The 16,817-nt window shown below is 34.3% G+C and overlaps 1 protein-coding gene across 1 annotated transcript in view; it reads right to left on the minus strand.

The window, feature by feature from the left end:
• Positions 1 to 3,739: 3,739 nt before the first annotated feature.
• Positions 3,740 to 16,817, minus strand: part of LOC136029977 (ATP-citrate synthase-like) — a gene marked incomplete in the record, with an annotated part of 137,702 nt that continues 124,624 nt past the window's right edge. The window contains 3 exon segments of the mRNA XM_065708550.1: positions 3,740 to 5,204; positions 10,349 to 10,622; positions 14,664 to 15,113. Of these exon segments, the coding sequence (XP_065564622.1) occupies positions 5,110 to 5,204; positions 10,349 to 10,622; positions 14,664 to 15,113 (819 nt within the window).

Genomic DNA, 16,817 nt, shown 5'->3' on the forward strand with positions numbered 1-16,817 from the left:
CCTGAGCTGCGAAAATGTAGCATTTCAAAACATTAAGGGAGTTTTCATTTTAGGAGCGTTTTTTACAATCCAACAAGAAATTTGCTTCTAGGGTATAGGTTTTTTTCATATGATTTAAGTAGAATTTCTCACAATTTCGTTCACTGGATAGTTTCTCATTATCTCTGAGAGACTTGGGATTCACGTGAAATATACTAAATAACCTAAAAAGACAGCACAGTTATGTGTTTGAAACCATTATAAATATTTACATCAGACTTAACCTATAACGATGAAATTCGAAGCTCAGGCGAACACAAAAACTTTGAATATGCTCCCTTCTCTTGTATCGGTACAGTAACTGTCATTTAAATACAGGTTTTTTCTCCTTTGTTCAAAACAAAAAATCCCAGCTAAAAATTAACCCCAACCATGACTATTTTTAAATTTCTCAATCACGTGTTCGATTAAGGCGATCTGAAACCAACCAAAATTCGTTTGTCTCTTCTTACCGTCGTTTCTGCAGTTAACTAGTCACACCAAGGTTGACATGTACGGTAAGGCATCATGAACATAGTAAGAAAATATCCCGAGGGGAGGTGGACAAGTGCTACCAAAATCTTCGTTTCCATCACAATTTAAATAGTAATGTTTCTCAAATGTCTACTTGTATGTATTGTTTTATATCTTATTTAATTTTTGAGAGGAAATATCCCCCCCCTTCCTGGTGTCCGAGCGAAACATTACCAGAAAAGACTTGTTCGAAGAATTCGCAATGAAGGCCGTAGAAATGATGATTATAATCAATTTCAAATATTTCAAACCCCTCTCCTAATAAATATTTGGAGTTGGCTGAATGTCAGAGATAGTTATTTTCTTGAAGCTGTATTTTACGAAAATTAAACTTGAACACGAAGCGGGGATTAAAAAGGGAATATTATTCCTCCTTCCCATTTTATAAAGCCTTGGATGAAATAGTTCATAGTCACAAACTGTAAATAATGAGATACTGGTTTTTAATAAAAACAAAATATAAAAAACAACCTTTTTATTATAATATACGCAACTGGAAAATTAATTATTTGTGCTGATCCTAAATATGCACAATGTAATTAATATAAAGTAGCTCATTGAAAGTTATAAGAACGTAACAAATTGCATAAAGAATGAAGCTGCACAAAAAGGGAGCGATATTGTTGGAAATTATGCATTACAATCCAATATGTTTGCAAACCTTCAAGGCATGGTATGCTAAATGTCAAATTTCCTATGTATATTACGATGTGAATGAATAATCAGATAACACATTTCGTATTTTTTGGGATGGCTTTGCTAAGAAATGTTAGAGACAGTACTAATAGATTAAAAAATTATAAGACCTCAGGTGCAGATAGTGCGATAAACAATTTTCTTTTTTTTAATATGGTGGTTACGAAGTTAGAGATGAATAGCTGAAACTCATGAATATGTTTTTAAAAAGGGGAAGTACCAAGCTATGTTAGGAAAACTTTAACCAAACGCCATTATAAGAAAGGTGATAAGAGTGAGTGAGGCAAATATAGAGGCATCAGCTTGGCTCCTGCAGGAAGCAAATTACTTAGTATGAGGCTACTTTTTAGAGTTAGAGATACTGCATATAAAGTTTTAAGATAAGAACACCACATTTTATTGGTATATTAACAATTAAGATATGCCTGAATCATTAATTCCCTTTAGTCCTCAGTTTTACAGATTATGAATGGGCGTCTGATTCAGCTGAAAGAACGGCTTTAGCAAAGGTCCCATCTTTGTACGGTATAGCAGATAAATACACTAAAGTAATCAACGCTATGCGCAAGAACAATGCTGCTCTGGTAAAGGTATGAAATTAGCTTGGTAGCTTGTTTGGAATTGAATCAGGAGTTAAGTTAGGTTGTTTTTTATGCCTATGTGTATTGGCAATTTTGACGGACTTTGTCTTAAGAAACACGGAATCACTAAAATCACTAGACTATTTGAGCTTGTAAACAACATGAAAGTAAAAATTATTTGCGAATAACCTCTATTGTGTTGTACGCCTGCAGAAGGTAAGCTTCTTAAGTCACATTTGTGTGTAAAATTTAAACTTGTACACATCACAATAAATTTTTCAACCACCCCCAAATAAAATACGTACAATGGCAGTCATTCAGATAAGGCTATGCACAATATGAAATTACCTAACACAGTGGTGGCGTAGGCTTTTCTAGTTTACGTCAGTCGAGCCATTGGGTTATTGGACCCTTAAGCATGTATACGAAAATGTGGTTTCGGTTGAGAGTTGCATTTTAGTTTAGTAGTGAGTTTTAAATATTTACCAAATACACAAGATATAGCAATTTTATTTCTTGTGAGCTCTTAAAACAACTCTGTGTTATGTTCTAGTGCCCCATTGTGTTGTAAAAACAAAAAGAAAAAAAAAAAGAAAAAAGAGAACACGTCAGTCCTACCCATATAAAAAGTAATTTTCCTGGCTGTTCAGGGTGGGAGGCAGTAAGTTTGGCAGATAGAGGTTTTGATAATGATGATTCAAATGGTTTTCTTTTCTTTTCAATCTAACACCATTTTTAAAGAGTTTCAGGCTATTTTCCAAAATTCTCATAACCTTATTTTCGCAACAAAACTTTCGCAAGGGGTGCAGCACCACGTTTATTTGTAAACCCTTATTAGCCCTATGTCGCGTTTTTGTTGATATGTTGATCCAAAAGCCAAATGTCACTCAACCCGTTTATAGGGTCTGGGAAGGAGGGGGTGCATCACCACATTTATTTGTATACCCTTATTAGCCCTATGTCGCGTTTTTGTTGATATGTTGATAAATAGAAACATGCTGAAAATACAAATTGTTTTCATAAAGTGTAAATGACGCTTTGATCTTTAGAGCTTTTAGGAGGCAATGGCCCTAATCCTGCTTGAGGTATTTTCTGTTCCTTTTAAGCTGGACTGGATAACTCATTTTATTTTCTGTTCGTTTCAGGATTAATTGGCCCATCTATAACCGTATCTTTGTATGTTTGACCTGATCATTTATTTTAATTTCTGTTCGTGCTGGCTTTGAAAACTATTGAAAAGTTCTTAGGCTAAATCTCTCCTCCTCTCCCCCTCCATTGCATACAGCTACTAACAAACCGGACGGAATACTTAAGACCAGTATGCCCACGATTGGCCAATCAAATGCAAAAACTTCCAGAATTTTTAATTGAAATCCCTTTAAAACACTTGTTACTAAAGTTTGAGCAGTCTAGGGACTTGGCCCCAATTAGTTATTACATAAAAATGCTTTTGTTCTTTTATAATTTACCATCTCCCTTTAAGCTAATTTCTACCTTTTCCCACGAGAATCATTTACGTCTTATACGGATAAGCCAAGTTCACTTTTAAATTATTTGTCTTGTGGACAACTTTACAACGGTCAATTTATTTAGTGACGTCATCCGTTTTACGTCGTGTCGCGACTGGCGTAAGATTGGTCAGAATATCAAAATATACACTTACAAAAACTCCTAAACTCTGACAAAAAATCCCACCCCTTCTCTGAAACATTTCTATGAGAAAATTTTCTCCCATAAAAGAGCCTCATTTCCACAGAAATTTTGGACAGAATTGCCTTTTAAATAATTTGTCACAAACTTGGTCTGGTAAAAAAAAAAAAAAAAAAAAAAAAAAAAAAAAAAAAAAAAAAAAAAAAAAAAAAAAAAAAAAGACGAACCTCAATCGAGTCTGGAAAGAGCAGAGAGCAGTATACAACAATAACATTACCATTTATTTCGATATCTGTGTCTTAACAAAGTAACTAAAAACCAAAATACAACCCATATCCAAAAAAAGGAATGTAAAAAAAGAAAGAAAAACAAATTCTACTGAGCAGTCAAAATCAGCGTCACACTTAAACAGCTTGTATTAATGACAAGCTATCAGGACGGATAATTCAAACAAGTCTAATGGGTAAAAAAAAAAAAATCAAAATTAAAAAATTAAAAATTCAGAATTTGTTCAAATGTGTTTTTCGTTCGCTTACAAGAATAAAATAAATTTAAAATATAAGAAATTATCACATTTGGTTTATATCTATAAGATATGTTTGGAAAAAAAGAAAGAAAGAAAGAGAGAGTGAGGGAGAGGAAGGGAGGGAGAGATAAAGAAGGAGAGGGAGAGGGAGAGAGAAACAGAAAGAGTGAAAGAGAGAGAGAGAGAGAGAGAGAGAGAGAGAGAGAACAAAAGAGAGAGGGAGAGTCGAATAAATACAACTGGAAATGGTAACCGACGTTACACATCAATAGTTTTCTTGTAAATTGTATTTGGCGCTAATCCAAAAACATTAAGTTTCCCTTTTCTCCTTTATTTTTGTATTAATTAATAACCAAAAGAACATATTTGTATCAAAATCGCTTGCGTAAAACTCTAGAAGAAAAAATTAAGTAATTGCAAAATAAGCTAAAAGCTAAATTTTCTACAAATCCACTGACAAGCAACAATTCATGATAATATTCCTCATACAATACTGCAATTTTGGCAAGACTTTAAAGAAGGTATAACCCACTTAGGAAAACGAAATAACATTATTGGTTTTTAACACTTTCATTAGTATTAAAAAAGTGAAGCATAGTGACTTTAAAAGAATTTGAAGATTAAAAAATTGAAGTTCATTTATAGGTTGCTTTCATGACAAGATTGTTCGAAATTTTCACTCAATTTGTTATATAAAGTATATTCTCTTTAGGTCATTGTCCGAGACAAAGTTTATTTACCTACATAATAGAAAATAGAAATGAAAACACATTTGAAATTCTGGTTCATAGTCGTGAAAACCAGACTTTCTCAAAATTATCACAAAAGGAACAGTCATAGTAAAAAACAAGTCAAATTCCAAGAGGAATTGAGTCTAAAAATAATTAATTTGTGCAAGACTAAAAGGAAATGTAATTACGACTGAACGGCTCTACAGCAAGTGATTCCAAAGTTAAAATTTCGTAAGATCGTGCGAAACAATGTTAACAACAATGAAGCACACGTGAAGAATCAACCTAACACTACATACAAGCTGAACTAAAAACAAAAAACAAAGAAACTAAAATATCAATAAATACGGAGAAAGGTCCTTCACTAGCAAACCTATTCTGTGTATTTTTCAGGCATGACGTAAGAAATGTCGTCCCACGGATGACGGTAGAGACCTTGCTTAAGACGTTTCTGATCGAGATAGTGACCTGGAATAAACGATCAATTTATGCTAAACTGAAAATTGACTGTCAGTCTAACAAATGAAAGAAGAATTGTTAAATTTACGCAGTATGCAAAATAATTAGTAATTCTAAATTAAGCACACATATTAAAATTCATGTTACAGAAAAGAAATTGAATGGATTTGGTCACGGAAATAATATTTCCTTTGTCAGAAATAACATTATTTCTCCATGTCTAATTTAATGAAACAGTCATTTTTCCAGTGAGTGGTATGTCTTTCAGTGTGATTTTGACACTAATAGTAATAATAATAATTTGTTTGTAAACCACATGAATCAAATATACATATATAACCCATGTAGAGTAACTAGACAAGTCAAACAAATGAAGTTAAGTTACTTCCAACAGCATGATAATTTAAATCCAAGAGTTAGTACATATAAACGTCATAGATTAAGACGTTAGCAGATGCATAAATTGGACACTTGACAGGGCCTTATGTTCTCATCTGGGAGCCCGAATTAGACAAGGTCTCTCTCTCTCTTCCTGACCTCTATTGAATTGATGATGTTGAAATCTAATCAGAGCCGTAATAGGTTCAAGTGCTACTTGATGAGACTGTGACAGAAACAGACCTGGTTGGCAGGAGAATTCGCACCATCAAGCATCGATTTATGGTGATGAGTCACCAACGTTCGCTTTCCCTAACGATATACCGAGTCTTGATCAAGAAAATTGAAGGTAACCAGTTCACCAATGTTTGTGCAGCCTTTGTCACTTGATTTAGAACCACATGGAAATATTTCTGAAAAGGATAAATCAAGCACATCTATTAATGCGAGACAATGATTGTGCAGCCTTCGTCACTTGATTTGGAACCACATGGAAATATTTCTGAAAAGGATAAATCAAGCACATCTATTAATGCGAGACAATGATTGTGCAGCCTTCGTCACTTGATTTGGAACCACATGGAAATATTTCTGAAAAGGATAAATCAAGCACATCTATTAATGCGAGACAATGATTGTGCAGCCTTCGTCACTTGATTTGGAACCACATGGAAATATTTCTGAAAAGGATAAATCAAGCACCTCTATTAATGCGAGACAATGATTGTGCAGCCTTCTTCACTTGATTTGGAACCACATGGAAATATTTCTGAAAAGGATAAATCAAGCACATCTATTAATGCGAGACAATGATTGTGCAGCCTTCGTCACTTGATTTAGAACCACATGGAAATATTTCTGAAAAGGATAAATCAAGCACATCTATTAATGCGAGACAATGATTGTGCAGCCTTCGTCACTTGATTTGGAACCACATGGAAATATTTCTGAAAAGGATAAATCAAGCACATCTATTAATGCGAGACAATGATTGTGCAGCCTTCGTCACTTGATTTGGAACCACATGGAAATATTTCTGAAAAGGATAAATCAAGCACCTCTATTAATGCGAGACAATGATTGTGCAGCCTTCTTCACTTGATTTGGAACCACATGGAAATATTTCTGAAAAGGATAAATCAAGCACATCTATTAATGCGAGACAATGATTGTGCAGCCTTCGTCACTTGATTTGGAACCACATGGAAATATTTCTGAAAAAGTTAATCAAGCACAGCTATTGACACGAGACAATTTTATTCCTTCTTACACAAATTTCTGAGATGCATTCTAAGAGTTCAACGACTGTTCAATTAACGATTGCGGAAGAAAAAAAATCTCAACTCTCGTCGGCAGTAAAACAGCGACGAATGAGATGGCTTGCAACATTTTTACAAGCTCAGATAGTAACACTTTTAATAATAATCCAATATTATTTGTTATCTCTCTAGAAGAGGAGGGACCAAACAAACACAACTTAGGAACAATAGGGGAACTTTTTTTCAAGACAGTGGAATTCAATTCAGTTAATATTTCGGCCCTATGTCCAAGGGCGGTCTTCAGCACAACACCAGAATATATATATACATAATTTCTATTGATTCTCGAACCACCTGTTTTATCCCCAAATTATTACTAATGAGAGAAGATTTTTCAAAAAGTATTGTGTGAGATGGATTATTAAAAAATATGGCAAGCTAAAGCAAAATCAAAGGAGTTACTAGAACTATTAGAACTTAAGGCTTTATCTATGTCTTCTTTATGCTGGTGTAGCCATTTTTCTAGATTCTGATCGGTCCTGCCAACATAGTAATTGCCACAGTCGCGTGGTATTTGATAAACCACTCTTTGGCAAGTAGCTGGGGTTTTGTCTTTACCCGAGTTCAAGAAATTCGTGATTTTAAAATTATTAGTGAAAACTACATACAGTTTATTTTTTGTGGAAATATTTTTTAAATTTGTCGTGATTTTTGGGATATACAGAGGATAAATAATGAGGGCTTATCAGGAGCATCACATTGTGACAGATCATCGATTTTACGGGAATGTCTTTTTAGGCTACGGTTAATTATATTATTGACAAAAGGAGTAGGGTATCCATTACCAAAAAGAATATCTCTGATCAAATTTACTTCTGCATTTATATACAAATCGGAGCAAATGTTCGCGCCACGATCAATGAGAGAAGTTACAACTGCTCTTTTAACTTGCTGAGGGTGATTTGAATTAAAATGAAGATATTTATTGTTTTACGTTGGTATTCTATAGATAGTAAAATCCAGTTTATCAGCATTACGAATAATTAACACGTCTAAAAACATTAGTTTATTTTCAATATCCAGGATAAACTGAAAATTTCTATCATAAGTATTAAGATGATCTAAGAAATCCCGAAGTTCAATCTCCCCATAGTTCCAAAGTGAAATTGCGTCATCCATGTAGCATCCTCAATAGACGTGTTTTAAAAATAAGAATTTAATACCCAATTTTCAAGGTTCTCGATACAAATATTTACCAGTAGGCCGGATAAAGGTGCTCCAATGGGCACCCATTTATTTACTGATAAAAGGAATCACGAAACTGAATATACATAGAAAACTTATTACAAATTTTAACTAGAGTCATGAAACTTCACAATCAATTCCTGTCGCGGAAACCTCGATCAAGTGATAATTTTCTTCTATTTCGCTTTTTAATAATTGCTAAGAAATAGCCACATCCATATTTGTATACACAGAAACAATGTTAAAACTACTAACTATTGCGTTTTCTGAAATACTTGTGTTACTAAGGTTTTTTTTAACTAAATCTGCCAAGTTACTAATATAGGAGTTTTGGAAATACATCAAAGGTTTGAAATCTGTACAAAGCCATTTTCCAATATTGGAAACGGGGGCTTTAGTACATGCTACGATAGGTCTGAAGGAATACCTTGTTTATGTTTTTTTGGTAATCCGTGAAATTTCGGACAGAAACTACCACGGGGGAAAAATTTATTGTATAATTATGGGGTGATGTTACCATTCTGTTTTAGCTGCTTTAATTCATCTATAATATTAGTAGCAAACTGATCAGTAGGATCATGAGTTATTGTTTTATATGTAGTTGTGTCATTTAAATGTGAAAACATTTTGCTGTCATAGTCTGTCGTATCCATAACAACAAGTTAATTGCATTTGTCTGCTTTGGTTATTATAATAGACGGGTCTTTGCGGAGATTAGATAATATTTTTAGATGTCGTGCAAATTTTACGCGTGAAAGCGGACGAGATTTAACCTTTTTTGGCTGTTATAAAGGGTATTTATGAGACAAGACCTAGCTTCATCAGGGTTAGAAACAGTTGGGTAGTGTTTGTGCAAAGCGGACTCTAGAGAGGAAACTATATCTGCCACAGAAAATTGTTTCGGTAGAATAGTGAGTTTTGGACCTTTTTCCAGTCTCTCGATTTCCTCGGGTTCAAACGTTCTAGAAGATAGGTTAATAATAGCGGGTCCAGGAGTGAATCTTGGAGAATAAATACGGTTTCTCATTGAAGATTCATATCTCAGCTTTCCAGTTTTGTACAAAGTCGTCCCTTTGACAAGCGAAAATCATGGCCGAACAAATTCTTTTCTAATCAAACAAGCACGATTATTATATTCCCGGAATATTAGTCTACACTTACACACACATTTGCATTATTAAATTAAAGAACATTACCATACAGAGTGACTGAAGAGGTACTATCTATTTGCCATTGTCTTAATTTTTACACTCTGTTTCAGATATTCAAAGTTTTATTTTTCTTAATGCACTTACCATTCATTTTAGCTTTTATCAATAGTGTGTGCTACAAGCAATAGAACATCTATCAATGTATTCATTGAATTTTATTTGACTGACATAAATTAAATTGCGTATAGAAATCGACTGAGTAGTATGTTCTTATCAAAAATGGTTGAAATTTCTTCATCTTTTCTATCTGCTTAAGCGAATATATACAACAGTGGCGCAATTTCAGAATAATACAAATAAAAGTATTTGTAGACCAATCAATTATTTTCGATGCATTATTCATTTGATGCATTATGTTTCAACTAGCCTAAATACTATTTTTAAGAAAAAATTTTGAGAGGAAACTACCTAGATCCGTAGATTCTTGTAAATCTAGTATTTGAAGTAAGTCAAGAAGAGCCAAATCGAGGGATGGAAAAGCCGAAAAGGAGAACAAGTAGATATAATTGGCAAGATATTCAACGCAAACTGTTACCAAAGTTCTCCCATTCTGTGGATTTTCGATGCATTTATTATTTTTTTTTTATTTATTTATTTTTTTTTAATTTGACTCAAAATCTTTTCTTAAACAAATCTTGTTAGTTAGATATATGGAGATAAATGATCTTCAAGATAACAATGTGAAAGTCATCAAAACAAGGTTTTGTGAATGTTGCTTAAAATAATTAACAATTAAAAAAGAAGAAAAATAAATTCACTGGATAGTGTTTGTCCAGAACAATTAATTATGTCCGATAAAGATTAAAATAATGGGAATGGTAGGTCTTGGTTTAAATTTATAAGGAAGTAATTGCGCATAAATACCAGACCAGAGGTTCAAATGCTTAGCAAGGGATTCTTAGATGTTATTCTAGAGGATAGGAGTTCTTTTTCTCCTTCACTTTGGTGGTAGAAAGGGAACAGTAAGGATAAAATAGTTACCAGTTTTTCCATTGAGAAAGAAAAATACGGCTAGAACCGTTTATTATGGAAAAAATGACTAACATTAATTATTACTTACCAATAAAACCGGCACTTCGGCCCAGGACGAACAATCCGTTAATAGTCCCAATATCAACGTATTCTTGCGCTTCTTCCATTGTAAAAGATCCACAGTTTCTCAACAGGTCAACAAATGCAACACCAATAATGCCATCTACATTCAAAATTAGGTTTGGTTTTTTAGAAGTGGTGACTTTTTCAACTTCCAGAGCATAGTCTACAAGCGGTGTAGCAGGGAAATTCTCTTTGACAAATTCTTTGATCAGTGTGACACGCATATCAGGATTGTTCAGCTGAAATTCATACAAACTATTGAATTCCTTATAACAATCAATTTAATACGGCTATGTTACATTAGTCAAACACGGTGGGAGAAGGTTAAAAAGGGTAGAAGGTCCCTTAGTATATATTAAAAAAACAAGTTTTTTTAACTGAAAGTAAGGAGCGACATTAAAACTTAAAACGAACAGAAATTACTCCGCATATGAAAGGGGTTGTTCTCTCCTCAACGCCTCACTCTTTACGCTAAAGTTTGACTCTTTCTCTCAACTCTACTTTTTAAAACAGTAAAAAACTTTAGTGTAAAGAGCGGGGCGTTGAGGAGGGAACAGCCTCTTTCATATACGGAGTAATTTCTGTTCGTTTTAAGTTTTAATGTCGCTCCTTACTTTCAGTTTTAGTTTCTGAACGATTTATTTTAATTTCTGAAAGGCATTCTCATAGTTTTGATCGGACGATTTTGAGAAAAAAAGGAGCGGGAGAGTAGGCCTAGTTGCCCTCCGATTTTTTGGTTACTTAAAAATGCAACTAGAACTTTTAATTTTACAAACGTTTGTATTAGTAAAAATATACGTAACTTACGAACTAGCTTATGAAACGAACTTCTAAATTCGTATGTTTTTATTACGCACATGAGGTGGTTCGCCCTCTCGTCAATACCTCGCTCTTTACACTACAGCTTAAATTTTGTCCCAATTCCTTAAGAATGACCCCTGAATAACAAAGGCCGTAGAACAAATATTTGAAATTAATAAAATTACTTTAGCGTAAAGAGCGAGGTATTAGGAGGAGATGAACCCCTCTTATGCGTAATAATTTCTGTTCGTTTTAAGTTTTAATGCTGCTCGTTACTTTCAGTTGAAGAAACTTTTTCATACTTATTTTTTCATTGCTCTTTAAAAAAATGCTAAAAAATTCTGTGCCCACGTCATGGAAATTCTCTTCCCCATGACAAATTCCTCCACGGAAAGTTCCCCCCGCATAAACCCCTCACCTTAATCCCTCCCCACCAACCAAAAAAATCCCCCTGTGAGTGTCTCTACACTTCCCAATAACCATTACTATGTGTAAACACTGATCAAAGTTTGTAACTTGCAGCCCCTCCCACGGGGACTGTGGCGGAGTAAGTCGTCCCCAAAGACATAGTTTTTAGGTTTTTTGACTATACTGAATAAAATAGCCAACTCAGAATTTTGATTCAGCAACCTTGGGAAAAAATGCGTGGGAGGGGGCCTAGGTGCCCTCCAATTTTTTTGGTCACTTAAAAATGGCACTGGAACTTTTAATTTCCGTTAGAATGAGCCTTCTCGCGACATTCTAGGACCACTGAGTCGATACGATCACCCCTGGAAAAAAAAGTAAACACGCATCTGTGACCTGTCTTGTGGCAAAAAATACAAAATTCCAAATTTTTGTAGATGGGAGCTTGAAACTTCTGCTGTAGGGTTTTCTGATACACTGAATCTGACGGTGTGATTTTCGTTAGGGTTCTATGAGTTTTAAGGGGTGTTTCCCCCTATTTTCTAAAATCAGGCAAATTTTCTCAGGCTCGTAACTTTTGATGGGTAAGACTAAACTTGATGAAACTTATATATTTAAAATCAGCATTAAAATGCAATTCTCTTGATGTAACTATTGGTATCAAAATTCCGTTTTTTAGAGTTTCGATTACTATTGAGCCGGGTCGCTCCTTACTACAGTTTTTTACCACTAACTGTTTGAAAATGATTTCTTTTCATTTTATGTTGTATCGTTTCTATATTTTTACTTGAAAAAACTTGGTTTTCATTAGTTTCAGGTTTCGTTTTTATTATCATATCAAGGGAGTTTCTATATATTTAAAGAGCATTGTAGACACGACAGAATGTCAATACAATTTTATAGGGCTAAGGAAAACCCTGAACATGAGATTAATGAGTTGTAGGGCTAAGGAAAACCCTGTAAATGAGATTATAGCGTCATCTTTGATATTTCCCAAGTTTAGAACTATTTTTTTCAATTCCAGAACAAGATCATTATTAAATGAAAAAGATAGAAACCTATCATGGTACCTAGGAATTCTTGATAATTCGTGTTGCATACATGGCGTCTCATTTATCTTGAGACAATTAAACATATAAAAACTAAGTATACCATATCCATGTTTTTTTCTCACTAGACGGCATCAAAATTAAATACGACACCTTTCGGATAATAGCTTACCACAGGAGCGAGAATTCTTCTTCCCCATAAACTGTTCTAAATGAATCCCTTCAATAAAACATCGTGGAATAGCAATGCACTATTTTTGAGCTTCCTTCTAACCCAAAGTCTTGGGATACCCTATCCCTCTTCTTAATTTAAAAAGTCCCTTTATTTTCTTTTTTATTAGTAAACTACAACTAAATATGTCTTTTTATGCATGGGAAACAAATTCTCTTCAACTCAATCTTGGAGCCTGCCTAAAAAATTGCAAAAACAGTTTGTCCTAGAGGCAACTTGACAAGTCAATGTGCCCTAAATCCTAGTTATTCACACAAGCTAACTAAACACACAAAATAAGTATCGATACAAATCAGATAATATACAATTCAAATCAGCTTTAAGGGACCTAACCAGAGTGCCTTGTACAGACCTGAGTCTCTTGTACAGTCGGCTCTCGCTGATTTGAAAAGCATGGGAAAAGAGGAATACTTTAATTAAAATTCAATATTTTCATTTCGCAACACTTATACTATCATCTCTGAATATATTTTATTTACATATGATTCGATTTTTCACTGAATTTCCCAACAGTTCCGAAAACGGAATTCTGAAAAGAAAACACTACTCGTTCCTGTTCTAAGGGTGTAAGAGACGATTGTAAGTAGATATATTCTTAATTAAACGGAATTGATGGCTGTTCTTCACATTTTCCTCTTCCTCATCCAGAGGAGCAAAATCAAAGTTCAATATCGCTTAGGCCACGACGGTAACAGATGTTATCGTCAATTTTAGCACAATAATCAAACGTAAATTGTCTATATTTAGGTCGAATTCCCCAGCATGAGTCAGAATTTGTAATTTTTTGCGGCTCTGATGACTGTCCTACCATTTGGTCTACTTAAACCCGTATATACTGGAGCAATTATACGGACAAGGTGGTTGGGTTGACATTTTTGCAGAGATTATCAAACATGATATTCAAAACTGTCACATTTTGCTATTTCGCATTGTTTTTTTCAATGCTATTCAGCATCGACCTTTTTGATCAGGTATCTAGTGCCAAACAAAAAGCAGGTCGTCCCCAAAATGGGTAGTAGGTCATAAAGAAGGATTTCAGAGACACTGGAACTTCTTGAGAGGGTGTAAAGAGGAAGGCGTTCAAAAGTTTGGGATAGGGGACGAGTGGAGTAGCTGTGTTGGTCTTAGGCAGCTTGATGTTGCAATGAGTTGTTAGTAGTAGTAATAGTACAAGTTGTTAACAATGATTTTATTCCTTTGAAACAGCGCGGTTTCAGAGAATTGCCAATAATAAGCCGTTCCAATTCTAGAGTTCTGTCCACCTTACGCGCTAAAAATACTGTTATCATATTCCTCCCCATCTTTCCACCAAGAAGATTTTTTTGAACGTTACGGTACGAACAGGAAGAGACTTTTACAACCTGATGGTGTGCAGACTTTTGAAAAGTCAGCACATATTTTCTACTAAATCTAGGGGAGGCAATTCTGTTAGCTTTTTCTTTTTTCAATGAATAGGCCAAAAATAGAATATATTTTCCAGCAAAAAAAAAGAAGGTAATTTCATAATCTACAACGAAGAGCGGGTAAAAAAAAAGCTGTAACTGTAAATATAAATACTTAAAAGCTGCACAAAGATTTGAGCAAATACAGATGCAAAACTCCACCAAGCAAGAAAGAACCTGAAATGAAAAGAAAGACTTCTTTTCATCATTTTCACATTTACTCTAATGCTCTCTTTAACAGCTCACTCCGAGACATAAAAAAATAATAACTTAAAAAGGATTTTTATAGTGAAAAAAAGAAACAGAGGCTAGAATAGCCAACTTAAAGTAGAGGAATAACAAATGACTCACACTTTTCACTCTGTGTCCAATTCCCATTATGAGCTCGCCTTTCTTCCTCATGTCGTTTACAAACTCCATAGGATGCATGCCTTTATCACAAGCACCACTGAATTGTTTTGCTGCAGCATCTAAAGCTCCACCAAATCGGTCACCAATAGTGAGCAAACCAGATACAAGGGATGAGACCAAGTCCTTGCCTGCACGAGCACAAACAATAGTGTTATGAGCACCCGAAACAGCTGGACCATGATCTGCCGTTACTATGAGACACATTTCAAGAAACTTGTTGGCATAGGCTGGTAGCTGCCGCTGGAACCAAAGTAGTGAAAGGACACCACCAAGACCCATTTCTTGTTTGAGGATTTCTGAGATAGGCATTCCTGCATAGCGCAGCTCTTGACCTCGCTCGTCACTGACACTCGTCATGAAAGATGCTGGTTTTCTGATCAGTCCAAGTTCCTAAAGGAAAGATTATATACATTAATCTAAGTACTTAAGGGCACCATTTCACAAAAACACGGTGGTGAGGCAACAATTTTCCATCATATTTTAAGAAGATAAAAAATATACATTTTTCAAAACAGTCAGAGGGGGAATTTTTGTTTTTTTTCTCGATTTGTCTCAATGAAGATTCAAGAAACCATGATTTGTTTCTAAATCTAAGGGCAATTACCCTTCTCCTATTCCCCTCCATTGGCACTCCTGTAAGCACATTGATGGTATGCAAGAGCATCGGGAGGGATTTACTTAGTTGTTCCAACCCAAGAGGCATCAGTGAATTTAGTTGGGGAACAGTTTATCTATTTCAATGTATTTCAATAAGATAAATCACCTCTTGAATTACTGACCACTCAAACCTGCGAATGATAATCTACTGCATTGGACATTTACGTATATTCAATTAACTAATAAAAAAAAAATAATTCTGTCACACAAATGGCAACCCTTCTCATAATTTAGACTGTCCAAGGGTTATGACTGTAGCTAATAGACACTGACGAGGTCAGCGGTAATTATTAATTATTTCACACAAGGTCTTCTCCTAACCACCATCCATAATTGCAACATTTTGACGATAAGATTTTACAGTTTATGATGAATACCGGCGCAACTTATCGCTGGTAATATGAATTAACAACGAAAATCATAACACTAGTAAAGATTGTGGGTAAAAGTGGACTCGTAGACTTAATTGGCAACACTGATTTAACAAGGTCTGTACATTACCAATATAGACCAGTTATTGGCATCCAGAAGCGTTCTCTTAAATGAAGGATTTTATTTGAATTTTGTGGCAAAAATCTAGTAAAGAATTTCTCTCGCCCCATGGTAATTTACATACACTTAATTCTTTACCTACAATTATTTCTTTACTTCTTCTTCTTTACTTAATTCTCAATTCTTTTAATTAGTTATTTTGTAAGTCTTTTCAATTGATTCTCAGTTAATCCTTTCCCTACACTTAAAACAATATACATTATACAAGGATCTTTACTGTGGTCCAAGAGCTAGAATAAGTCAGCAGGGGTTATTTGCAATAGAATCGTTACACTGATTTTAAGAAGTTAAAAAGATGTTCCTATAGTTTTCCATGTTATTTTGTGAACACATTTTATGAAGTTGTTTTTTCTTAGATTTAACCGTTCTTGCTCACAATATCAAAAAGATTATAAATGACTACTTGAAAAATGAATCAATAGTTATGTAAAATATACGCTGAAATAAAAAAAAAAAAAATCATTCATACTTATCTAACTGTGAAAGTATTGTAGGGGATACATATTTGTCTTTTTTCTTTTTTTTGCCGGAAAGTTGGTTGTTCTAGAAAAACAGATGTACAAGAAGAATTTTTTTTTGCGTGAAAACAGTAGATACTGACAATTCCTTGAATATACAAACGTGACAAATCTGAAAAAGCTGAGTACATTTCTGAAGTCAACATACGAAGTTGCCTTAGAAATCGTTACTAAATACCCAAGCTCAAAATATTTAAAATGTCACAACATCCTAATTTCAAAAGAAAAACAATGTAAATCAAAACATATAATTTTGGGCAATGGAACACTGCTTCAGCAAAATAGGCACATTGAAACTTCATACCGTCAAGAGCAGATTTTATAATTGTAAGGTAGCGGCACCACAGCCCTTTTCCAGAGGGGGAGG

This window comes from Artemia franciscana, chromosome 1, assembly GCF_032884065.1.
Source record: "Artemia franciscana chromosome 1, ASM3288406v1, whole genome shotgun sequence".
Lineage (NCBI taxonomy): Eukaryota > Metazoa > Arthropoda > Branchiopoda > Anostraca > Artemiidae > Artemia > Artemia franciscana.